This window comes from Marmota monax, unplaced genomic scaffold (genome assembly GCF_021218885.2).
Source record: "Marmota monax isolate L192 unplaced genomic scaffold, Marmota_monax_Labrador192_F-V1.1 WCK01_AAM20220418_F8-fsc00142, whole genome shotgun sequence".
Taxonomy (NCBI): domain Eukaryota; kingdom Metazoa; phylum Chordata; class Mammalia; order Rodentia; family Sciuridae; genus Marmota; species Marmota monax.
Genome location: NW_026692025.1, coordinates 855,069 through 881,954, shown reverse-complemented (window position 1 = coordinate 881,954; position 26,886 = coordinate 855,069). Strand labels below are relative to the sequence as shown.

The 26,886-nt window shown below is 36.9% G+C and overlaps 1 protein-coding gene across 5 annotated transcripts in view; it reads right to left on the bottom strand.

The window, feature by feature from the left end:
- The window catches only part of F8 (coagulation factor VIII), a 98,411-nt gene that overhangs the window by 35,997 nt on the left and 35,528 nt on the right, over positions 1-26,886 (bottom strand). Inside the window, exons 12-23 of one of the 5 annotated variants that reach the window (XR_006853387.2) lie at positions 25,623-25,773; positions 24,034-24,243; positions 20,486-23,240; positions 12,560-12,713; positions 9,775-9,987; positions 9,281-9,509; positions 8,909-9,091; positions 7,626-7,742; positions 7,175-7,246; positions 6,220-6,300; positions 5,071-5,226; positions 98-557 (exon numbers count right to left, since the gene is read on the bottom strand). Coding sequence is in view for 3 of the 5 variants with exons in the window: in XM_046452409.2 (XP_046308365.1) it covers positions 507-557; positions 5,071-5,226; positions 6,220-6,305; positions 7,175-7,246; positions 7,626-7,742; positions 8,909-9,091; positions 9,281-9,509; positions 9,775-9,987; positions 12,560-12,713; positions 20,486-23,240; positions 24,034-24,243; positions 25,623-25,773 (4,377 nt within the window). In the remaining 2 variants the exon portion in view is untranslated. Of the gene's footprint in view, positions 1-97; positions 558-5,070; positions 5,227-6,219; positions 6,306-7,174; positions 7,247-7,625; positions 7,743-8,908; positions 9,092-9,280; positions 9,510-9,774; positions 9,988-12,559; positions 12,714-20,485; positions 23,241-24,033; positions 24,244-25,622; positions 25,774-26,886 lie in introns of those variants that run through there. The other 4 variants (XM_046452409.2, XR_006853386.2, XM_046452400.2 and 1 more) reach the window with 4 other exon arrangements.

Here is a 26,886-nt window from a genome sequence, read left to right as displayed (position 1 = left end):
ATGATAAAACTGAATACTCCTGCCTTGAGATTGAGATTTGCCTTATCTGTAGTAGACTACTTCACCAATGTGTCAGGAGGCAAAAAGCAGGACCAGATTCTTTGAGTCCCAGGATTTATTCATTCATTTCAAATATATACTTTTCCTGGTGTGGGGACCATGCTGGATAACAAATGAATCAATCTATAGCAGAGGCCATTTGTCATATTATTACTGAGAAAATACCTAAATAAACCTTCCAGCTTCCCTTGCTCTTTAATGACTTTAAAATCACTAATTTCAGAGGTCACATGACTGGGTAATACATTTACTCCCCAGCTGGCTTTGCTGGAGATGACACCTGAGTGTGCTATAAGGATAACGGTTACTTAAGTTACTCTTCAAGGGCCTGAGGCTGCTTTTGCTGAAAACACTGACTCTTCATTTGGGCCTGCAAATGTCCCATGCATGACTGGAATGAGATGAACATACTTAGCATCTCTATCTTCACTTTGTGATTGTCTCCTTTATTGCATCAGTTTTTGAGTGAAATTCTTCTCAGCACCACATGTCTGAAACTGTAATATAGGGTTAACTTGACCTAGACTTACAATTTCCTTTTAAAGCTAACAACACGAGCTGCCACGACCAGAAACAGACCATGAAAGAAATGAAAACAAATATTCCTGGAAGATCTCAGCTTATTCCCAGAACAGACATGAATATTCCTGTACTTTATAAGACTTTCCCTCTCTTCATTATTCCTATCATATATACATAACCCCTCAACGCCTTGGAGTGAGAAGCTTATTTATGAACAAGCTCTACTTCCTCCATTCTTTGACCATTGAAAAAATAACTTCTTTCTCTGTGGCACTCAGCTCACACATTGTTTTTTTTTTTTTCTTGTGAGACTAACTTCCAAACCTGGGTTCAGTAACAATATGGTTGTTACTCAGATTATTGCAACGAAAATGTGTACAGCTCATCAGTTCATCATTGTTTCTTTGCTGATTCTTTGTTTTGCAAAACTTTAAATATAAGCCATTCATAATTATGTTACCTACTTGCCTTGGAAGTCAAGGTTCTAGTATACTTCCAACAGGTACATATAATCTAACATTGCAACTTTTATTTAACTCAAGTTTGTGAACTCTGAGCACAACTCTTTAATTGTGGAATCATATATGCAAGGCAGGTCCTTGTTACCCCCAAAGCATAATGACATTCCACTATGCACATGAAATTAGTATGTACAAAAAATGCATGTTAATAAAAAGTAAACATCAAGTTTCCAAGGCTTATTGATCCAAAAGTTCCATACAAACCAGCTTAATAGATCTCGTTTGTAGTTATTTTTAATTTTTTAAAACTCTGAAATATAACTTAAAATTTAACTTTGAAAGCATGCATCCTTATACTGAAGTTATATACAATACTCATCTTTTGGAGTAATATTTACAGACATAGCTTAGTGGTAGATTTGTGTGTGTGTGTGTACTTTCTTGGGGGAGAATTATAGAGGGTTGCCATCTTGAAATGGGTGGGATTCTTGGGGTATTCTGGGCATCCATTTCTACTGCAAATGTGTGAAAGTAATGGGAAGTACAGGAGAGGTCCATGTGAGATAGAATCAGTCAAAACATTACTCTCTTGGTTGCCAGAAAGAGTAGTGCATACTCCTCAAAGCTTAGTCCAGCTGATTGCAAAGTGGCTATTTTTTGGTATGCTTCCCTCAACCCTAGCTGTGGGCCTGAGAGACTGACAAAAATATTTAGGGGTTATGGAGCAAAAGTGGTGAAGGTTTTTGTATTGGGGCACAAGAAAAGCGTATTTAGTCCTATTTAGGCCCTTGGTGACATGGAGGGAGAATCAGAGGGTCAGGAATTGGGTATATAATCATAATTCAAAATATTGTAAACTACAATAAAAATGAAGCAGTGATACTTAAAGAGGATAGAGATTCCCTTTACTCCATTATTAGAAATATTGCTTGTGAATCGATATTTTATGTGGGACTGGTATAAAGATACAAAGACATTGATGATAACTAGGATGGAGGAAGGTAAACCAGACTGAAACTGGGCAAATTTGTGATTGAAGGGTTCTGGTACCTGAGGATTAATGTTAACTGTCTAGACATCTTTTCCACCATTACACTAGACAAGCAGTCTTCAAACCTTTTTTCTTTAAATGTCCAAATAGGGATATGTTAGTCTTTACTGACCACAAATGGTCTCTGTGGTTGTTTCTTTGCTGGTTCTTTGTTTTTTTTACAAACCTTTAAATATATTATAAGCCATTCTTAATTCACAGTGCATACATAATTAGGCTGCAGGCCAAATCTATACGCTACAGTTTGCCCATCCCTGTATTAAAACCTAGAACATAAACCAAGTGTGGCAGTGCATGCCTATAATCCCAGTAACTTGGAAGTCTGAGACAGGAGAATTAGAAATTTGAGGCCAGCCTTGGCAACAGAGAGACACTGTATCTATGGGTATAGATGAGTGGTAGAGCACCCCTGGGAGGGAGGGAAGGAAGGAAGGAAGGACTGACTTAGCACACAGCAGTTGTTCAAGAACTGTTTAAAAAAATAACTCTTATGAGAGTACATAATAATTATTCTATCCTTCTCAATGTAAAATAAAGATTGAACATAAATGGACTAGACATTCAACTCCAGATTGTAGGAGTCAAACATAAATAAGATAAACCAAAAGAACATAAAAATGGTTTTTAAAGTGTTAAACAGAAATTAATTAATTATAAAGCATCACTTTCAAAACTAGGTTTCATTTTTAAAACCAGGAATTAATTCTTTAGAAGACCAATAAAATAGACAAAAACTTGCTAATCAAGGGGCAAAAGAGAAAAAAATAAATAGATGTGTATATACAGATACAGATATATGGCATGGGAAGAGAGATATGGCTATTATACACATCTTACAGGTAACATAAATGAGAAACCCAATAATCAGAGAAGGAATGGAAAAGATAGTCAAGTATCTACCACCAAAGTAAGCACAAAGTAAGTATCTACCACCTAGTTATCATCAATGTCTTTGTATCTTTATATCTGTCCCACATAAAATATTGATTCACAAGCAATATTTCTAATAATGGGGTAAAGGGAACCTCTATCCTCTTTAAGTATAGGTATACCTTCTAAATTTACTAAATGCAATTGTTACATCAATTAAGCTATTCTAGAGCAATAGTTTCATGGAAAAAAAATGGAGCTTACCAATTTACTTTCAAATTTAATATAATCCTCATGCCAAAACACAAAGAAGTAAAGCCCCTCCAAAAAGGGTTAACCAATTTTATTCATAGATAAATTCGAAATAAAATGTTGGCAAATTGGATGCAAACACATTTTAAATGATTACTACCCTATGAAAGAGGTTGTCCTAGTAATGTAGTACAGTGGTGTGTTGGAGCCCTCTTGCACTGGGTCATGAGAGCATAATAAATCCAAACCTTTCCTCAATAACCTCTCCCCACTTTGCCTTTAAGTTGATTGTTAATCACCTGCCAGCACACCACTTAATATAAATATAATTTAGCAATACAAAAGTGAAGAAATGTGGGCTGGGGATATAGCTCAGATGGTAGAGTGCTTGCCTCACATGCACAAGACCCTGGGTTCAATCCCCAGCACCCCTCCACACACACACGCACACAAATAAAAAAAAAGAATGTGATTATGTTAAAGATGGTAGAGATACTGCCATTCAGAATAAAGTAGAGGGGCTAGGATTGTGGCTCAGTGGTAGAGCTCTTGTCTAGCATGTGCGAGGCCCTGGGTTGAATCCTCAGCACCACATAAAAATAAATAAACAAAATAAAGGTATTGTGTCCAACTACTTCTAAAAAAATAAATATTTTTTAAAAATAGAAATAGATTGAAACTTTCTAAATATGTTAAATATTTGAAGCTAACAGTGAAACATGGGATCAATTCACATTAAAGTCAGGGACAAGGCAGGCTCATTTGGTGTGTGTGTGTGTGTGTGTGTGTGTCTGTCTGTCTGTCTGTCTGTTTCATAGAAGCAGGGTGATTGCTAGTTCCTGTTTATCAGGTTCTGTCAGCATAATGTCATCAACATAATGGGCAGGCATGGTATTTGTGGGATGTTAAGATATTTGGAGTTCTTCAAGTCTATGTTCTGACAAAGAACAAGGGGGCTGGCATTGCTCTGACATACGAGCAATAAACAATATTATCATTCCTACCTCATAAATGCAAATATGTTCTGATTTTGCTTCTCAATGGGAATGAAGAAAAAGCTTCTTTCTAGATAAATAGTTCCATATCAGGTGTCTGAGTCTGTGTTAATTTACTTTAAAACAGGTATAATATCTGGAATTGCAATTGTTTTTTGGTATCACCACCTGTTTGAATTTGTGGTGGTCTGCTGCCATGTTCTATCTCTCATTTGGCTTTTGTAATGGCCAAACAGGGGCAATAAGGAAAACAATTACTCTCTTGTAAAGCAACTATCTCAGTTTGGTCACTGAAAAGCTTTTATGCAAAGGAAGAATTATTGCTTTAGAGACTGGGGAGAGGTTGATTCCTCAGGCAAAGGTGGTTCAGGGGGATTTGGAATTTTGAAATTCTCAGCTTCATCCATGTCTGCCTAAGTGTCTCCATCCCAGGTCTTAGAGTTCCATTCTTTCCCACCAGTGCCCTTACCATAGCATAATGGAACTGGGGATGAGGAGAGTTGAGCATTTGTCACTACAACTCTGTAACTCTTGTCCTTAATCACTAAGTCATATCTGCCTACAACCATAGGATATAGAGAACTACAAAGATCTCTGTTCATAATTCCTTATAATAACTATTGACCAAAGGTAGAGATGGGGATATGGCTCAGTTGGTAGAGTTTTTGCCTCACACATACAAGGCCCTGGGTTCAATCCCCAGCACCATAATAATAACAACAACAACTATTAACCAAAGGTAGAAAATTCTTTTTTAAAGTTAAACTTACAGAATCTAAGACTGTTTGTCCCATATCTGAAATCCATCAGAAGATCTTTAAAGCATTCATTAATTCTCTTGAAAGGACTAAGTACATACCATTAAGGTGCCAGTAGAATTCCCTCGATAAGTCATCCATTTCTTCCCATCAAGACTATACATGATAATAAATTGAGAGATATAGAGGCTGGAGAACTTCTGACGGGCACCCTGGGTCTTGATGCCATGAATAATCATTGGTGCCAACAGATCTACCTATCAATTAAAAAAAACATTTTATTTAAATCTGTTTTTAAAAAGCATGTAATATCTTCTGAAATTAATTATGGGTTTAGGAAGAATCTACATTGCTACAGATGTGTGTATTGTTATCTTGGATATACAGGTGAAGCAGACACAAATTTTGAAAGCTGAACATATTTGTGTGGTTGTGGGATAAATGGTGGGAATGAGTAGAAAAGGTGCTTATTGAGCCCCTGCTTCCTAACAAACCAAATTCCAAATCATTGAATCGTTTCCTCTATATGAACATCCACTCTGCCTGTGGGCAAGGCTTTTTGCCTTTTAGGCCTTCTCACTAAAATAGAGGCCTACCCCAGCTTCCCTCGTTTTAGAAAATGAAAAATTAAACATGTCATTTGCGTTTGCAGCTCATGTTCTATTTCCATTGAACAGTGCTGCTCTAGAGGAAATAGGAAAGTGAGAAAATCTGAAAACCTAACCTATGAGAGGCTGGGGTTGTGGCTCAGTGGTAGAGTGTTTGCCTAGCATGTGTGAGGCACTGGGTTTTAGTTCTCAGCACCACATATAAATGAATGAATTAAATAAAGGTTCATCAATATCTGAAAAAAATATTTTTAAAAAAGCAATTGAGTTAAACTAAACACATTATTTGAAGTATTAATTCTATCTTAGTTCACCAGATTACACTAAATTTAAGTATGTATGAAATACTATCAAGTGGTGTATGATTGATGAAAAAGATCAACTTGGTTTTAGAAAGGTAGCTACGGTGTCTTTGCTTGAAAGGTAGGGGATTGAACCACTTGTTTTGTGTTAAAATGAAGAATTTTGGAGGACTGAAGGACATTTACTCGTTTAAAGGCATCTAACAATAGAATACACAGTCTTAGGTGTGATTGGAAATTACTGCAATATAAAGGACATGTATAATGCTTTGAGCTTGTAAGAGGATAATTAATGTAATCAAATATGATATAAATCCCCTCATTCATTAAGTTCTCTAACCTTGATCCATGAAAAGGGCTCCTTGGTACTCCAGGCATTGATTGATCCAGAATAATGAAGTCTGGCCAGCTTTGGGGCCCACTGTCCTTTGCCCAGGAAAGGGGAGAGGAGAGAGATTATATTCAACTAGGTTGGTCCTTAGACACGTGGAAACAAGATAGAGAAAGATATAAAAACTTTGAAGCCTAGCAGTATTGATAACTAAGACTTTTGCTTATTATTGTTGTAAACTTCTAAACTTTAATTCTTTAATAACTTTGTCGATTGTTAGCACCTGAATTTACTTGATACTGGAATTTGATACCAAATGATATTGGACAAATTATATTGTTATACTATATGCATGTATGAATATGTAATAACAAATCCCACCATTATATTTATCTGTAATGTACCAATAAAACATGGTAAAATAGAAAAGAAAATAGCCTGGCATGATGACACACACCTATACTTCCAGCAATTCAGGAAGCTGTAACTTGAGGATCATGAGTTTGAGGCCAGCATCAGCAATTTAGCGAGGCCCTCAGCAACTTAATGAGACATTGTCTCACAATAAAAATTTAAAAAGGATGGGGATTTGGCTCAGTGATTCAGTGCCCCTGGGTTCAATCCCCAGTAACAACAATAAATCCCCCAATATTTAAGAACTCTATAAATTCTATTCAACCATTACTTCTTACACAAAAGTGAAGAGAATGGGCTTAAGGGAACAATACTGAAAATGGAGAGAATATTTAAGGAGGCAGTGTCACTGTCTAGGTGAGAAATGAAAGTGGCCTGAATTAAGATGGTCACAGCACAAAATGGAGAGAACAAGATGGATTTGAGTTCCATTGATGGAGTATAATTAATAAAAGCATGGAGATGGATTAGTTATCTGCAACTATCCAACAGAAATTTTAAAAAGATACATTCATCTCAGGTTCTTGGAGTGAAAAATAATAGTATTTACCATATTGTCCTGAAGCTGTGATCTGAAAATCTCTAATGTGTCCAGAAGCCATTCCCAAGGGAATCTGACACTCTGAAATCAAACAATAATATTCAATTTAAATGTAATAATGGTATGAGCTTGTATTATATTTCTCAACAAAGGCAATAATTCCAAGGAGAAGGAAAGCTATACAAAAGTAGGCTGAGATTGGTGGCAGTAGTGCACACCTGTAATCCCAGCAGCTCAGGAGGCTGAGGCAAGAGGATCCTGAGTTCAAAGCCAGCCTCAGCAACTTAGTGTGGCCCTAAAAACACTCAGCAAGACCCTGTCTCTAAATAAAATAGAAAGAAGGGTTGGGATGTGGCTCAGTGGTTGAGTGCTCCTAAGTTCAATCCCCAGTACCAAAAAAAAAAAAAATAGGCTAGGTAGGTTAGGTAGGTAGGTAACCTCTGCCCACAGTGCTACTCACGCTTGCTGTACACCAGAAAAAGAGTGCTCATCCCTGCATGTAGGTGCTCTCCAATAAGGCATTGTATCCGCCAAATTCCAGGTTTGGATGGTAGCATTTCTACTGTCCCAAAAACACCTTTTCAAAACCAAAAGGAACAAATAAATGAGCACAAATATATCGACTTATATAGAATATCAAAGAATATCTACCAAATTCAGTTCCTCCACTGCTTTCTATGTGATTCCTCTAGTTGGAGCACTTGGAGATTGAATTTTGACCACTTCCCTCCCAGAAAATCAGACAGGGTCACTAGATGCTTTGATCATGGATACAGGAGAAGGCTACTCCTGTAATATTAGGACTGGCCTACACTCCCATGGGTTTTCAGAGCAAAAAGCCTGTTTCCTATTGATCTGATATGGGATCTAAGGGAGCCTATTGAGGGGTTGGGAGGGCACAATAAGCACAAAGCAGAGAAACAGAGGACTTAACCATGTTTCTTTTTTCCAATGCAGACTTCTAACTTGATGTAGGCTCAACTGGGGGTGGGAAGATTGAAGTTAAATCAACTACAGAATTTTTGTCAATACCCTGAAATGAATATTATAATTTCTGACTTGAACTGTATGTGACATATGAAGTACAGGTTTGTTTGTTACTTAAGAGTTACCAAGCTGGGTGCTGTGGCACACACCTGTAATCTCAGCAGCCGGGGAGGCTGAGATTGAGGATCGCAAGTTCAAAGTCAGCCTCAGGCAAAGCAAGGTGCTAAGCAACTCATTGAGACCCTGTGTCTAAATAAAATACAAAATAGGGCTGGGGATGTGGCTCAGTGGCTGAGTGCTCCTGAGTTCAATCCCCAAGTGAGGAGAAAAGTCACAGGGCTTACTGGAATATTTATGAGGAAAGAGGGGAAATTAATCCCCACTATTAAACCTGTTTTAGTGGAGGACCAAAATAGTGTTCAGTCAACATTGTCATATACACTGGTTAAATACTTAAATAAATCACTCCTTGAATAACTAGTGGTATAATACTGGATTTGAGAAGGAAAATGAAACTATTCCTGGGAAGATGCTGTGACATTAATCATCCATTTATTCTGTTCTAATCCCTTTATAATAATTTTTATATACTTGAAATAATCTTATTCATTTGCTAATTGATTTATCTTTCTGTACATTAAAGTTACTTGACTTGCTACTTGAAAGCAAGGAGCTTGTCTGCTTTGTGCAGTGATTGTATTCATGCAAAGTAAGTACTCAAGTACTATAAGTAAAAGAATACAAAGAAGGTCATACCTGGATAGAGGTTGTACACTGCCATTTTATACTCCTCTTTTTTCCGTAGAGTGAACACATGTCCACTGAAATGAATAGAATGGATGTTTTCATTGCTGCCCATGCTGAGCAGATACCATCGAATCCTTTGATCTTGAGCCATTACTAAACCAGGTAGTGTATCCATCACATAGCCATTGATTGCTGGAGAAGAACAGAGAAAGCTGTTAAAATTTATTGTAGAAGTTTCTTTCCCTCCAGACTACCAAAAATACTGACAGCTGTGCGGATTCCAGTCCTGCATCTATACTTTCAAGTCATGCAATGATCAAGTCTCTGGCTCAAGGCTCATTGGAATAAGTGCATGCTATATTTGGGTGTAGAATATGTTACCATGGAAACGATAATTCTCTTTAAAAGTTGGGTCTTCCATTTGGATATTGCAGGGTGCCCTGCAGTTCCTTTCCATGTTTTCACGGAAATACCAGCTCTTGGTCTCATCAAAGATAGTGAAAAACAGAGCAAATTCCTGCACTGTCACTTGTCTTCCATGAGCAGGGTTCAGAGTGTTAGTGTGACAAATCAGAAGGGGTCCAATCAAGCCTGAGTGCACATCTCTTTCCTAGGGAGGGAAGACATCAACACTATTAGTGTAAGCTCTCTCACTTACAAACCAGACTAGACTTCTCATCACCTTTCCTGCCATTTTAACCTGTCCCCCATACAACAGTTCATCTATTTCAGTAGGTTCTACGTGAAGTTTCTAAAACACAAAAATTTAAAGATTTTCATTGTGCTTAGGATAAATACCAAAATTTTTAGCACATAAACACAAAGATCATTTCTTTTAAACCAGAAAATACCCAGCACAATGAAGACCTACTTACCAGATCAACATCAGAGAAATAAGCCCAAGCTTTGCAGTCAAACTCATCTTTAGTGGGTGCCATATGATATTGTACTTTCCAAAAGTAAGTTTTTGTTTCATTCGGCTTCACAAAGTTTTTTCTAGGTTCTGTTCCTTGTCCTTGATCTTCCTTATAAGAAATTAGGCTAGAATAGAAGGAGTAGGGACGAGAGGCCTGGTTTTTGAAAGTTACCTGCAGAGAAAACACGCACACACATACACAAAAAAAAATCAAGATAACAACAATAACGAAACATTGAAAGAGAAAATTATTTTTAAAGCAATTTTTTAATACTTACTTTTTAGTTGCAGTTGGACACAATACCTTTATTTTATTTATTTATATGTGGTGCTGAGGATCGAACCCAGGGCCTCGCACATGCTAGGTGAGTGATCTACCACTGAGCCACAACCCCAGCCCCAAGAGAAAATTCTTGAATAGAATGGGAGAGAATGTTTGGTTGTTTACAATGTATAAAGCAAAAGACTCATGTCAAGATTATATAGGATACTTCTTGGAATTCATAAGAAAAAAGTAGATTATCCAGTACAAAAATTGGCAAAAAAAAAAAAAAAAAAACTTGGAGAGAAGCTCCACAAAAGAAGATATCCACATTACTGCTACTCATGAAAAGATTCTCAACCTTATTGATCAGGGAAATGCAACTTAAAGGTAATTTCCAAGTAAAAGGATGTATCTTCATGATACATTCCAGGATTAATGCATATTATCTTTGAAAAAGATTTGTTTTAAAGACTTTTTTTTCAATTTGAAAAAGTACACATATTATATAGCATGTGGAAAGTAAAATAAAATTCAAGTCAGAAAAAAAGTACCCATAATTTTAGATCCTTCTGCATCCTTACTATAAAAAATCAACTAGGAACATGGATGGCTATTTTGAACAGAAAATAAAACGACTTTGGTCTCACATGATGTACCAAAATAACATCTAGTTTATGGGAATTATTGATGGATTAAAAATAAAAATGTAAATAATTAAGGTATAAAAGAAAGTATAAGTGATTCTTTTAAGTATCTGGGTAGGAAGGGACTTTTATAAACATAAAGCCAATGAAAATGTCAAAAAGGAAGAATTTCTCAGATTATATCAGTCTTCACATCCACAGACCGGAATCTTCCCACTGCCTCTGTGCTTTCTGAAAACTCAGTGAAGTCTTACTAATTCTAGAAGATTAAAGCTTGTGTTCACTTAATTAGCACACCTAGAGAACATTAATTATATTTGTAATTTTTACAAAAGGGACAACCAGTTCTTAACTTGGTGTTTGTGCTTTCAGATGGGGAGGGCAAATCATTAATTAAGTTCAAAGTGAGAATGACTTTCAACTATGAATCTAGGTTCTGCATCATAAAGCCACAGAGTATTATCGTACAATAGTAAATACCTGTGACTGTTACAAAAGTAATCACTGGTACTTTTGTATTTCCTCACATGGTATGGTTATCTTGAAATACTGCTAATATAATTACTAGCTCTACTAAAGTAACATCTAAGAAATTTGCTTTACTACAAAACTGGCTCCCAGAAGTGCCCTGAAGAAAGATGAATATAGTAGAGTTCCTTTATTTATCCCAGCACAGCAAGATTTACTCTGTGTCCTGAAAATCCATAATGTACAATGGCAACCTGAAATATGTAAGATCACGTGGCCAAGTATGTCTTCTTTCTGCAATATGTTGATTAAAACTTCACTAGAAAGCTCCAGATTCTGGGGCTGGGGATATGGCTCAAGTGGTAGACGCTTGCCTAACATGAATGAGGCACTGGGTTCAATTCTCAGCACTACATAAAAAAATAAAATAAAGATATTGTGTCCACCTAAAACTAAAATATAAATATTTTTAAAAAGAAAGAAAGCTCCAGACTCTACCAAAAGAATTTTTTATATCACCCAAATCCTACAGTAGTCATTTTTCCTTAAAAATATTAATAAATATATAAGACCAATGAAAAAGGAGAATTTAATAGATAATTCATATGAAAAGGTCTTAAATTGTTCGTGGATTTTGATTGGACACTTACATAGTGAAAAAAGAAACAGTCTGAAACACTGATCAAAGTAAATGGCTAAGTAAACAGTGGTTCCATAAATTCATATAATAGATAATTATGTAATCATTCCTGCTTAGGAAGTGTTTTTGATGACATGAAAATGTTAATTATATGACATTTGGTAAAAAAAGAAGCAGAATTACATATGATATAATTTTCAATACAGAAAGAAAAACACATAGGAAAAAAACATAAAAATTAACTAAGGGGTTATTTTTCAACTTCTTTATTTTTCTGTACTTTAATTTTTTCAGTTGTTAGATTTCATCATATCTTTATTTTTATTTATGTATTTTTATGTGGTGCTAAGAATTGAACCCAGGGCCTCATACATGTGAGGAGAGCACTCTACCACTGAACTACAAATCCAGCCTTAGAGTACATTATTTTTATAATCAGAAATTGGGTGTCAACCTACTTTATATACAAACAGAGATATGAAAAATTGTGGTATATATGTGTAATAAGAATTTAATGCAAATAAACAAAGTACATGTATAAAGACATGAATTGGTGTGAACATACTTTATATACAAAGATATGAAAAATTGTGCTCTACATGTGTAATAAGAATTGTAATGCATTCCACTGTTGTGTATTTAAAAAAAATAAAATCAATATTTAAAAAAGGAAACAAAATAAAGATGTGGAATTAATTTTCTTGTAATTCCACTGTCTTTAACTCACCACAATATTGTCTTCAACTTCTGCTCTTATATATGGCCCCAAGAGTCCCAAGTGTTCATTTAGTTCTCCACGGTATAAGGGTTGAGTAAAGGAGCCATCAGTAAATTCCTGGAAAACTACCTTCTTGAACTGAGAAGCACTGCCACTCTGATCCCTGGAGAAAATGTAGAGGAAAAGTAGTATCCTCGTGGACCAAGTAGGTAGAAATGCCTCACATACTTCTTTTCCTGTATTTTAGATATATTTAATAGAATTGATGATGGATTGCAAGTGCAATGGGTCAGAGAGAAGAGAAAGAAGAATTACAGATAATTTGGGGGTTTCTGGTTGGGACAAATGAGTGGATGGCATGCAATTCACTGAGATGGAAAATCCTAGAGGAGGGGTTGGTTACGGTGTACGATTTTGGACATATGGTACATCTAGGTGTATTACATTGGCAAATACACAGAGGTAAGGAGTTCACAAAAGCAATCTAGATGGTATCCAAGTGAACTTTTATGTTCTCCTTTTACTAGACAGCTAAACAACATTGTGTTTAGTTAACCATTCCATCCTCTTGTACTACTAAGTTCCATGAAAGGAGGTAGTTTTGCCTGTTGTATTCACTGCTATATTCCCAGCAGCTGGAAGAGTACCTGACACAAAGTAGTTAGTACTCAAGAATATTTTTAAATATTGAAAGAGTATAGTTTATAAACATAGTCTAAATATGAGAGCCCCAAGATCCAGTCCTTGGACTTTTTTTCTTTACTTTTTTTAAAAAAAAATTAAATTGTGCAGCTGAGGTTGTGGCTCAAAGGTAGAGCGCTTGCCTAGTGTGTACGGGGCACTAGGTTCAATTCTCAGCACCTCATATAAATAAATGAACAAAATAAAGGTCCATCAATGTCTAAAAATATATATTAAAAATTTTAAAAATAATTTGTTGAGTTCTACAAAAGAAAAGACTTGTCGGGATTTTCATTCAAGTTGCACTGAATCATAGATTAGTTTGTGAATAATTTACGTTTTCAGATACCATGTTTTGAGTCCACATACATAGTATATCTCAGCATTTATTTAGGTATATTTAAGTTTCTCAGTAATTGTCATAGAAAATTCTTTTTTCACCCTTATTTTATTTATTTATTTTTCTGTGGTACTGAGGATCAAACCCAGTGCCTCACATGTGCTATGCTAGCACTCTACTGCTGAGCCACAAGCTTAGGCTCATAGACAAGTCTATGTAAACTTTTTGAAATACTTATTTCTAGGTATTTGTTACTATTTTATTTCATTCTGCATGTTGATTTCACTTCTGCATGTTGTTTCTCACGTGACCAACACACCTTCACCTAACTTGGATCCCAGTATGGGTTCTTCTGGAAAGTGACTATGTTAGTTTATATTCACTCTCAAGAGAGAAATCTCAAGACCAAATTATAAAGAAACCATAACAATAAAAATCATTGGACTGGGGCTGTAGCTCAGGGGTAGAGCACTTGTCTAGCACGTGCAAGGCCCTGGGTTCGATCCTCAGCACCACATAAAAATAAATAAATAAAATAAGGGTGTTGTGTCCAACTACAACTAAAAAATATAAATAAAAATATTTTCAAAAAATTATAATGGGAAAATACTTGGGAATCAACGAAACAGGTGAAAGATCTATACAATGAAAACTACAGAACCCTAAAGAGAGAAATCAAAGAAGACCTTAGAAGATGGAAAGTTCTACCTTGCTCATGGATAGGCAGAATTAATATTATTAAAGTGGCCATACTACCAAAAACAGTATATAGATTTAATGCAATTCCAATCAAATTTTCAGTGGCATTCCTCATATAAATAGAAAAAACAGTCATGAAATTCATCTGGAAAAATAAGAGACCCAGAATAGCTAAATCAATCCTTAGCAGGAAGAGTGAAGCAGGTGGTATCACTATACCAGACCTTAAACTATACTACAGAGCAATAGTAACAAAAACAGCATGGTATTGGCACCAAAACAGGCTGGTAGACCAATGGTACAGAATAGAGGACACAGAGACTTACTCACAAAATTACAATTATCTTATATTAGACAAAGGCACCAAGAACATATGTTGGAGAAAAGATAGCCTCTTCAATAAATGGTGCTGGGAAAACTGGAAATCCATATGCAACAAAATGAAATTAAACCCCTATCTCTCACCATGCACAAAACTCAACTAAAAGAGGATCAAGGACCTAGGAATTAAACCAGAGACTCTGTGTCTATTAGAAGAAAAAGTAGGCCCTAATCTTTATCACGTGGGATTAGGCCCCAACTTCCTTAATAAGACTCCTATAGTGCAAGAATTAAAACCAAGAGTCAATAAATGGGATAGACTCAAAGTAAGAAAATTCTTATCAGCAAAAGAAACAATCTGTGAGGTGAACAGAGAGCCTTCAGTTTGGGAGCAAATTTTTACCCCTCGCACATCAGATAGAGCTCTAATCTCTAGGGTATATAAAGAACCCAACAAGCTAAGCAACAACAACAACAAAATGACCCAATCAATAAATGGGCCAAGGATATAAACAGACACTTCTCAGAAAATGATATACAATCAATCACCAAATATATGAAAAAAATGTTCATCATTTCTAGCAATTAGAAAAACGCAAATCAAAACTACTCTAAGATTTCATGTTACTCCAGTCAGAATGGCAGCTATTATGAAGGCAAACAACAATAAGTGTTTGTGAGGATGTGGGGGGAAAGGTACACTCATACATTGCTGGTGGGACTGCAAATTGGTGCAGCCAATATTGAAAGCAGGTTAGAGATTCCTTGGAAAACTGGAAATGGAACCACTATTTGACCCAGCTATTCCTCTCCTCAGTGTGTACCCAAAGGACTTAAAAACAGCATTCTACACGGACACAGCCACATCAATGTTTATAGCAGCACAATTCACAATACCTAAACTGTGGAGCCAACGTAGATGCCCTTCAGTAGATGAATAGATTAAAAAATGTGGCATATATATACAATGGAATATTATGCAGCAATAAAAGAGAATAAAATCATGGCATTCACAGGTAAACAAATGGATGGAGTTGGAGAAGATAATGCTAAGTGAAGTTAGCCAATCTCCAAAAAAGAAATACTGAATGTTTTCTCTGATATAAGGTGACTGACTCTTAGGGGGGTAGGGAGGCAGAGCATGGGAGGAATAGATGAACTCTAGATAGGGCAGAGGGGTGGGAGGGGAAGAGAGGGGGCAGGGGATTAGCAATGATGGAGGAATGTGATGGACCTCATTATCCAAAGTACATATATGAAGACAGGAACTGGTGTGAACATACTTATATACAGAGATATGAAAAACTGTGCTCTATATGTTCATTAAGAATTGTAATGCATTCTGCTGTCATGTATTTAAAATATAAAATCAATTAAAAATATCACAATGGAGCCTGGCATGATAAATATCCCATGCCTGTAATCCTAGTTACTCAGGAGGCTGAGGCCAAAGTATCTCAAGTTCATGGCTAGCCTGAACAATTTAGCAAAGCCCTGTCTGAAAAAAAAAAAAGGACTGGAAATGTATTTTAGTGGTAGAATATTTGCCTAGCATGTTTGATCCCTGGATTCAATCTCTAGTATTGAAAAAAAATTCAGTGGGACCAATTTTCTGGCTTCTTACCAGAATGGCAATCACTCAGCAAACCTGCAAGCAATGTGAGCTGTGTCAATGTGAGCTGTGTCAGAATCTAGCACAGGTGCAGAACCATTATTGATTTGGTGCGCATAAGTCAGGATAATCTGCAGCCCTATTTTGTATTTTATTCAGAGACAGGGTCTCAGTGAGTTGTTTAGGGCCTCACTAAGTTGCTGAGGCTGGCTTTGAACTTGTGATTCTACTGCCTCAGCCTCCTGAGCTAGATTACAGGAGTGTGCCTTTGCGTCCAGCAGTACTTCCGTTTTTGCTGTCACCAGCCATGTTGCCACAATTAACATCTTTGCCACTCCTCCTCCTTCTCCTCATACTCCCCCTCCTACTACTCTCCACCATCACCTTCCTCTCCCTTCTCCTTCTTTGCAGTGCTGGTGGTAGAACAAAAGCCTTCTTGCTTGGTAGGCAAGTGCTCTACCACTGAGCCATATCCCAGCCCTTGACAGACACATTTTTGACACTGAGTCTCACATTGTCTTCAGGAAGAGTTTCACTCAAAACTTCATGATGTATTTCAACAGGTTTTTCTTCAATTATAACATTAATTGGGACAAAGGTGAGCACCTTGCTCAATGTCAGAGTACCAGTCTCCACTTAGCCCACAAGGACAGTATCAATACCACTAATTTTATAGACATCTTGAAGTGCTTAATATAAGGGCTTGTCAGTTGGATAAGTTGGTCACTGGATGCAAATTGGAGGTATGAGCAGCATGATTCCAGTGGCACTGGCATCTTTACAGGTGATTTTCCATCCCTTGAACCATTCCTGGTTCCAGCATGTTTTCATGATTTCAGTCAGAAATTGCCACAAAATACTACTGTGTTGGGTTGTATCTGATTTTCTTAAGGTAGTACTGACTTCCCTAATGATTTCTTCATATCTCTTCTGGTTGTAGTGTGGCCCAGTGGAATCTATTTTGTTAGCACCACCTAGTGTGTAAGTCAGAAGGGCATGCTCACAAATCTGTCCATTCTTGAAGATACCAGTTTCAAATTCACCAACAGCAGCAGCAACTATCAGAACAGCGTGGTCAGTCTGAAAGGTTAGCATGTTTTCATGTTTTTGTTTGTTTGTTTGTGGGTTTTTTGATACTGGGGATTGAACTCAGGGGCCCTTGATCACTGAACCACTCCCCAGCTCTATTTTGTATTTTACTTAGAGACAGGGTCTCAGTGAGTCGCTTAGCACCTTGCTTTTGCTGAGGCTGGCTCTGAACTCACTATCCTCCTGCCTCAGCCTCCTGACATGCTGAGATGATAGGCATGTGCCACCTTGTCAGCCTTGTAATCATGTTTTTGATAGTCTATATGACCTGGGGTATCAACGATGGTCACATGATACTTGCTGGTCTCAAATGTCCTCAGGGAGAATGGTGATGCCATGTTCATCCTCAGCTTTCAATTGATCCAAAACCCAGGCATACTTAAAGGAGCCCCTTCCCATTTCAGCACCCTCCTTCTTAATTTTTTGATGGTTCTTTGTTATCGCACCAGATTTGTAGATTACATTGTCAGTAATGGTAGACTTTCTCAAATCCATTTGTTCAATGATAATGATGTTGATATGAATCTTCTTTCCCAATTTTGGCTTACATTTTGCAGTGATTTCATGATATCTGTGTTTTGGAAGCAGACATGTTGTGAAAAAAGCAATCACATATATATTGATTTTTAAAATTTATCATTGTTTATATAAATAATGCTTATTTATATTTATCCACATAGTTCCCCGGTCTTTGCTCTTTATTCCTTCTTGCTTCTCATATCTTGTTGGAACCACTTTTGTAGTAAGTATAACATCAGAGTATTTTTTAACAAATACAACATTTTTTATACCTCCATTTTATTTATTCATTTTATGTGGTGCCAAAGATCGAACCCAGTGTCTTGCACATGTTAGGCAAATGCTCTACCACTGAGCTACACCGCCAGCCTATCATCAGCTATTTTTAATGAATCTTTGGTAGCAGGGAAGTTTGTTTCTGCTTGTCTGAAAATGTCCTTTTTTTTCAACTTCATTTGTATTTTGATGGATATAAAATTCTAGGTTAACAACTATTTCAACACATCCTAAATATCATCACCTCATTTTCTTTCTCTATAAATTTTGTTTAGCCCATCAAAAAATTCTTAGTTCTTATTGCTGTTATCTCCATTTCAGTTGTTTCTAGTCTGATCTTTGTTACTTCCTTCTTTCTGCTACCTTTGGCTTTAATGCAGGCAAGATGGTTGCAACTTAGAGACTATTAACTCAGGGAAAGCACCTGTTGATTCATCCTTTTAAATCCATTTCCCACACTTTTGTATGGCCATGGTAACACCTAGGGATCTTCTTTAGCTTATTGTCCTCTGTGACTGTCCATGGCTCTGGACCCTCTTCCTTTCCCTTCTCAGAGCTTACACTTCATGACACTACAAATGTTCTTCTGCAGGAACAAATAATATACCCACCAGGGCTTTTCTTTAAGTGCCTGCTCAAGCGGAATTTCTTGTTATTTAGTCTCTCTAATAAGCAAGAATTGTGTTGCCACTGTGAAGCAAAAGGTCAGTTCATTCAAATCATTTTCAATGACAGCAATTCATTCTGTAAATTTCCATGTACATTGACAGTAGTCTTATTCATACAGAAAGGGATATCTGATGGACAAGGCCTCTCCTTCTTTGTTCTTTTCTTAAGGCTATTTAATAATTTGTCCTCGTCTTCTCCCTCCATCTGCTCTACTTTTGCCAGGCAAGCATCTTTTGTCTTCTAAGTTTGGTGTCTCTCAACTGTAGTCCCAGCTATTTGGGAGGCTGAGGCAGGAGGATCACTTGAGCTCAGAAGTTTGAGAACAACCTGAGCAACATAGTTAGATCCCAACTCAAAAAAAAAAAAAACAACAACAAAGAAGCACACAGAAAATAGGCCCCCCAAAGCCACCACCATATAAAGACCAATGTTCCCACTCCCCACCCAGCCACCTTCCCTCTCTGTGCTGGACTGCCTGGTACTAAGGGAGCTCAGGGAAGGATGGAGGCAGCATAGTGATTAGGCCAACAGGCTTGTGAGTCTTGGGGAATGGAGTTCCTCTTCAGGGAACCACCTCCTAATCCTAGCTTGCCAGGCCAGTCTCTGATTTTATTATTTTAATAGTGTTTTATTATTACAGAAGCAGTGCATATGTAGTGCTAAATATAGGTGAATAGCATCAGCATGAAGCAATGAGAGCTCACTTCAGATAGAAAGCAAGGGGGATGAGTATATAATGAGTAATGAAGAGGGGATCTCCTCTAGGACCTGTATTATCTGACTGATGTTTGCGTCTACCACCTCATCTTCCCTCCATATACCATACCTTGGATTCTTCACTATACTCAAGTCATGTTTGCCCCATATTGTTTGGGCTGAACTCCTCAAAGAGGATTTCTCTGAGCACCACAGCTAAAGTACCCCCAGTCACTCTTTACCATATTATTCTATTCTATCTTCTGAATAGCACCATTGAAATTCCCTTATTTGTCTACTGATTTATTATCTCTTGCTCTCCTCAAGAGAGTGCAAGCTTCTACTATGCTGTACTCCAATGTCTACAATTGTACAGATACCATATAACACTTCCTGACTGACCCTCATGTTTGTCTTCCAAATTTGTCTCTGCTTTCTCTACCTTGACCAGCCTCCTTCTGCTCCCCTAAAAATCAAGTCACCCTATTTTACCCTCTGGATCTCGTACCTTGGAAAACAATCCTGCCTACATCTTCAACTTCTTTACTACATGCTTCAGTTCTTCCTCCCTCCTCTCTTACACCTTTCATAAGAATAAGATTTCTTCTGCAGCTTATGGGTTTGAGAGATGAAGATGAATTTCTTCCCCATTGCTGCTTCTTGCCCCTGACTCCTCTATTCCTCTTGTAAACTTCTCTCAAGAGAAAGAATTTCACAACATTTAAAAAAATTAGTTGTCAATGAGACCTTTATTTTATTAATATGTGGTGCTAAGGGTCAAACCCAGTGCTTCACACATGCAAGGTAAGTGCTCTATCACTGAACTACAGCCCCAGCCCCATGACATCTTCATTTGCCATTATCTATTCTCATTTATTCCTCAGCTTCATCTAGATTTTTTGCCACCTGGTTCTTAGGGTTCCTCTGTAAAGCAATCTCTGGTATCTCACTGCTACAAATTGGGGGTGCCTTTCTTACCATTTCAGCAGTTGGTAAAGTCAAAGATCACAACAGCAGAACAATGGACTCATACCTGTTTCTTAGAACATGAGGAGATCTACTCATCCCATAGTCCCAGAGCCGCTCCACTGCAGCAATAAAATAATGTCGTGTTTTCTTTTGAAAGCTGCGGGGGCCCTGGTTTTCATCCTCACCATAAATGTCAAAATCTTCCCTCTTTGTTACAAATGAGATGGTATCATCATAGTCAACGTCTTCTTGCTCTAACTGAAGAGTAGGACCCAGCAGCTTGGATGGAGTCTTTTCAGAGCTTTCCATTGCCACTTTAACAAAGGGAACTTCTCCAGGTCTATTTGTTTTATTCCCTTTGATAGGTCTTGGTGTTTTCTGAAGAAGGATATTTTCCATGACTTCAAGGTGGCCAGGAGAATCACGACTAGTTTCTCTAGTTAAAAGGTCTTTCTGATAAATGGGAAGTTTAAGAAGCAATTCAACTTTTCCAGATACTTTGGGCAAGACTGGTTTCAAGAGAACATTACTCTCATTATACTTACACGTGACTGAGTTTGTGGCACTTGTCCTCATGGAGCCAACCTTTCTTTGATCTTTGATCATCTCCAAAGATAGGATGGATAAAGAAAGGTTATTTCTTTTTGCTCCTTGTAAGAAATGACTGCTTTCTTGGGTCCTAGAACTTTTTGTCCTAAAAGTATAACTGTAGGCTAGAAAATGAGAAGAATTGTCTTGGGATGGGATCTTGGTCAAATCTGTAGGTATAATTGATGGAAATGGTGATATATTTGTAATGGGCAATGTAGAGCTATTCATCTGAGTGATGTCATGATTCATCACAGGAAAATCTGATAAGGAAGATTGAATAATGGTTTTCTCCTGCTTTTTATTATAGTCTATGTGCGTCAAATATTTCATGTTTTTGGATGACTGGGCTGAGCTGTCATTTGCAATTAGCCCCCTTTCAAGCTCCGTTTCTTCTAGTGGGAGTTTGAATTCCTTTGACGTCTGCTTACCATGTTGAACAATAACATTCTTCTGGCATGGATTAAGAGACATCCTTGTGGTGCTTATGTATTTCTCCATTATTTGCTTGGTTTGATTCACCAAGTTTGTTTCCTCTTCCTCCTTACTTTTTGATAAATGGGCCACGTGAATCTCTGTTCTATTTGTTGAATCATTTACTGACCTGGTGTCCTGAAGTAATGGTGTATATGTCCCCTCATCTAAACTTATATTCTGCCTAGTACTCAGTAAGAAAAGGTTCTTTAGGAAATTCTTATTGCCAGTCAGTGTATACCCCTGAGGCAAAACTACATTCTCTTGAATTAATGCTTCGTTCTTTTCTATATCTTCCTGAAATTTTTTTTCTTGATTGTGTGTATCGTTTTCTTGTACATTAGTCAAGTTAGTAAGAAATATGGTCCTGTTTCTCGGAAAAATCAACTCTTTGAGTTCTGTGTCCTTTGTAAATTCATCTTCTGCTATTACTACTTTATTTTTCTCTGACAAGAAATTCTGATCTTTTACAGACTTTTTTGATGCTAAGGATATTAATTGCTTCAGTCCAGAATTCAAGAAGTTCTTTGCATGGGTCTTTTGCTGCCAATTTGCTGACTCTGAATCTTGTAGCACAGGCCCCACCCTTTTTTGGTAACCTATTTCCATATTCTTTAATGGAGTAGTTTTATTTGACACATAATTTAGCCTCAAAGCTGGAGTATTTTTGTGCATTATTAGCATTTTGTCTTGGATCAAAGATGTCACTTCTTGAAGCCCAGTATTGCTTTCTAATATAGTGTCTTGCCAGACAGATGTACTATTCTCAATTAAGAACGTTGGGCTGTCAGGATAAGTTCTTCCATTCGATGTTGAATTATTAGATGTCTTGTTTGCTTCTATCAAAGACATATTAAATTTAAATAAAGCATTATCTTTGGTCAACAAAGAAGGTGTATGAATTATTTTCTTTTTAAGTAATCCTTTACTCTTCATTAATGATACATTTTTTCCCAGTGAGTTTTCTTTACTATTCATTAAATCTGCTTCCAACAACTTGGAATCATTTCTTTCACTCAAGCTCAGAGATACACCAGACCCAGTAATGGGAGATGACTTTGTATCAAATAAAATGGTGCTTAACTGACTACTAAAGTAAACTGGCATATTTGGGGTTCCTAAGGAATTCGTCTTTTCAGGACCTGCTGCCAAATTTTCTGATAGATTATTTGGAGAACCCAAAACTTTTGAATTAAATTTCTTCAAATCTACTGCTACAGTTGTTCCCAAATTCTCATTTGATCCTGATTGGAGACCTGGATCAGGAGTAAATACTATGTCTTCATCATCTTGGAGCTCAGGCCTGAGGTGTACCACTTCAGATGGACCTTCATTACTGTCTGTTGCTCCAGGTGAATAATCATCAGGAATAGTCTCATATGTGGCTTTTTGAAGATCAGATAAAGATAACCCACGTGGAGTAGGACTTTGTCCCAAGAGCATCAAAAAATCACTGGAGACACTTTGTACTTTGATGATCCCTGTTCTCTCTTCTTCAAACTGAGGGTCAATCTTCTTTATGTCATTTTCTTGTATTAAGATAGCTTTTAATTGCTTCCTAGGGCTCAGATGCCTTAAATTTTGGGAGAAGCTTCTGGGCTGAATAACATTGTTTTCATTAGTCAGATATGTTGGAATATCTTCATATGTGTTCTCATAATAATCACCAATGTTCCTGTCACAACTAGAAACCTTCAGTAAGGCTGTCATGCCTCTGTTTCGAAAGTCTGAGTTGTGGCATCCCAGAACCCACAGACCTGGAGATGAGAAAGAATAAGACTCTGGTTACTCAGAATCCAGGTTTGAAGTAAATTCTGTATTAAGAGGTTCTCTTCCATTTTTAGATAAATGAAAAAATATTGGTCAAGACCATTATATCACAAGTCATTGGGTTAAATTCTTGACACATGTAACAATCCAATGATGGTAGTAAAAGTGGATTTTGCATTGCTGCTATTGTGCCATACCTGTTTGTGACCACAAAGGGCTATAAATAAAAATGGAATAAATTGGAGAAATGTAATCAATACAAACAATAATGAAGACTATTAATAGTCACACAAAACTCTCTGACGCTGACAGTGACTTGAGGAAGGGTTTTATATAGGTTAAATGTTATTGCCATATTACAATAGTTTCTAGAGTCAGACTTCTTGGGTTCTACTCCTAGCTCTAAAATTTACTTTGAGCAATGCACTTAAGCTCTCTGAGCTCCAGTTTAAAAATTTGAAAATGAGGATAATGGTATCTATCCTATCATTCTATGCATTAAAATCACATATAATGCAATATGCTATAGTTTGGATGCAGTTTTTCCCCAAAGGCCCATGTGTTAGAAGCTTAGGAAGTCACAGTATTGGAAAATGGTTGAACCTTTAAGAGGTGAGGCTTAATGGAAGATCCTTAGGTCACTAAGGGTATGTTCTATAAAAGATTAAGGAAATTCTATGTTATCTCTTGGCAGTTCTCAGGAGAAGGTTGCTTTTATGCCTGAGCTTGGCAAGTGAGGTAATCACAGCTATTGTTGAAAGGAGAATATAAATAACTAACCTGGGTTTTCCATCGACATGAAGACAGTTTCTCCTGAGAATGGGAATAGAGTAAGTGTGTCTTCATAAACCATTTTGTGTTTGAAGGTATATCCAGAGAAGAAGACAGATAAGAAGTTGGTCTGTGCTCCAACACTTAGAATGTACCAATATGCCACCTCATGCAAACAAACTGACAACTGCAAGCTATCAAAAACATAGCCATTGATACCTGCAAAGCAATGGGGAATGAGAGGTTTAGAAATATTCTGGATTTCTTATTTTGGATTGTGTCTTCTCAGGGATTTTCCTCTATGCATGTACATCCCTGGTATATCTGTATGTCCAAATCTCCTCTTCTTACAAGATTGCCAATGAGATTAGATTAGGACCCACTCTAATAATTTAATTTTAACTTAATAATCTTTAAAGATATTATCTCCAAATTCAGTCACATGTGAAGTACCAAGGTTAGGATTTAACAAACGAGGCTCAACTCAAAGCTAAAGGGCTAAAACTTGGAGACAAGGGGTATAGCATTAGATGACAGAAGTCACATACTGGAAGGAGAGTATAACCCACTATATAAAATTTCAGGGTTCTCAGATAATGTCCATGCCCATTTTGTTCAGGATTTTTAGTCACATTTAGTGAAATAGATACAGTGACATGTGCTTATTCCATCTTAACCAGAACTGAAATTTCAAAAGGCATATATTTTTAATTTTAATGGATGCAACTACATTTGTTTCAAAAAGACTGTACCAGTGATCCACTAGAATACCTGTTTACCCATACAACCACTAGTAATAATGGTCTTGTAGTTTTGCCAGTCTGATAGTTATAAAGTACTATTTCTTTGGCATTCTATCTTGCCTTTCCCTAATGATAGAGAGATTGAAATTTTATCATGCTTTTGACCATTTAATTTGTGTGTATATATAAACAGTACACATATGTATATATGTGACAGGCTGAGTTGTGTCCTTTCCAATTCAGATGTTTAGTTCTAAACCCAGTACCTCAGAATGTGACTGTATTTGGAAATAGGTCTTTAAATAGGCAGTTAGTTAAAATAAGATCATTAGAGTGAGCCTTAATCACCTTATATGAAGAGATTAGGACACACACAGGTAGAGAGGGAAGATCACATGAGGATACAGATAGAAGATGCTACAAGGAAAGGAGAGAGCCTAAAGAAACCAAACCTGCCAACACTTTGATCTCAGACTTTCGACCTCCAGAAGTGTAAGACAATACATCTCTGTAATAATTATTATAGCAGTCCTAGAATATGAATACAATGATATAGTATATGAGAGTATTGTTATGGAGAAAATGTGTCTTTAAATTAGTGACCTAGGTATGGAAGGGTTGATGGAAAGGTATTAATATAGAAGGAGATAAAATAAAACTAAATGGGAGAGGGCAGTCAAGTAAACATTGAAAGGAAAACTGGTGACTGGGTTTTTGAAATATGTGTTATATGATTACTTTTTTTTTAAATGTGTCTCTTAGATGGCATTTAAATGCATTCATTATCTGGACATCAGTTTGGTGGCATCATCAATTTCCCTTTATCCCACTGGACTGAAGTGATGTTTTACTCACTGTGCATGACATTGGAGGCTTGGAATTCTGGATCATGGAGCTGTACTCCTACTGCATTGGGGAGAAAGCGCTGCATATTCTCGGTGAGGTACCAGCTTTGGTTCTCATCAAATACAGAAAACAGGATGACATTTCTTTTATCTGACATCATCTGTTAATTACATGTATTGAAAGGGAGAAAGAAATGCTGCTGATACTGTAAGGCAGGCACTAGAAATCTATGATGGAAGCAATGACATATATAACATATCTAAGCTTTTGGTTCAATTATATTTCCTCTTAGGGTCACTGTTATGGCATGTACCAGGACCTGGGAATGGGGATGGGTGTTACAAGCAGTGAATATATGTTTAGGCAAGAGGGTGACTGGATCCACTAAATTTAGTTTTTCTGGCTTTAAGGCCATATGCTGGCTGATTTTTTGGTATAGTCTGTAGTTTCATTCTCTCCATGTTCTGATTAGAGGATTTAACTCTTTAAACATGCATTTAGCAACTACTTTCCACAAGGCTACCAATCTATAAAAAAGTAAAAATAGAAAAACAGAATAAGATAAGGTGAACTACAAGAACAACAAACAACACTAATATCTAAGTTTTCTATTTAAACAAATCAATTTTTCAGAACAACTTATATAATGAACCAAATTTATGAGTTAGTCCAAGACAATTGAGTCTTGTTATAGTTTGGATCTGGAATGTCCCCCAAAGGCTCATGTGCTGAAGGTTTGGTCTCCAATACAGCAGTGTTCTGAGGTAGAGCTTTTGGGAAGTAACTGAATTATGAGGGCTCTGACCCCATCAATGCATTAATCCATTTGATGGATTAATAATTTCAATGGATTACAGGAGGTGATGGAAGTGGCAGTAGATGGGATCTACTTGTAAGAAGTAGGTCTGGAGGCATGACCTAGAAAAGTATATCTTGTCCCTGGGTCTCTTTCTTGTGCACATTTCTCTCTCTCTCTCTCTCTCTCTCTCTCTCTCTCTCTCTCTCTCTCTCTCTCTCTCTCTCTCTCTCTCCTTCTTGACTTCCATGAATTGAGCAGCTTTGCTCTGCTACAATATACCCACTGTGACATTTTGCCTCACCATGTGCCTAAGCAACGGGGCCAAGTGACTTATGGACTTAAATCTTTAAATAGTTAACCAAAATAAAATTTTTCCTTCCTTTAAGTTGATTTTTTCAGGTATTTTGTCACAGCAATAAAATTTTCACTTCATTCTAAGTGAAACCCAGTTTATTTCTTTTATTTTACTATAAA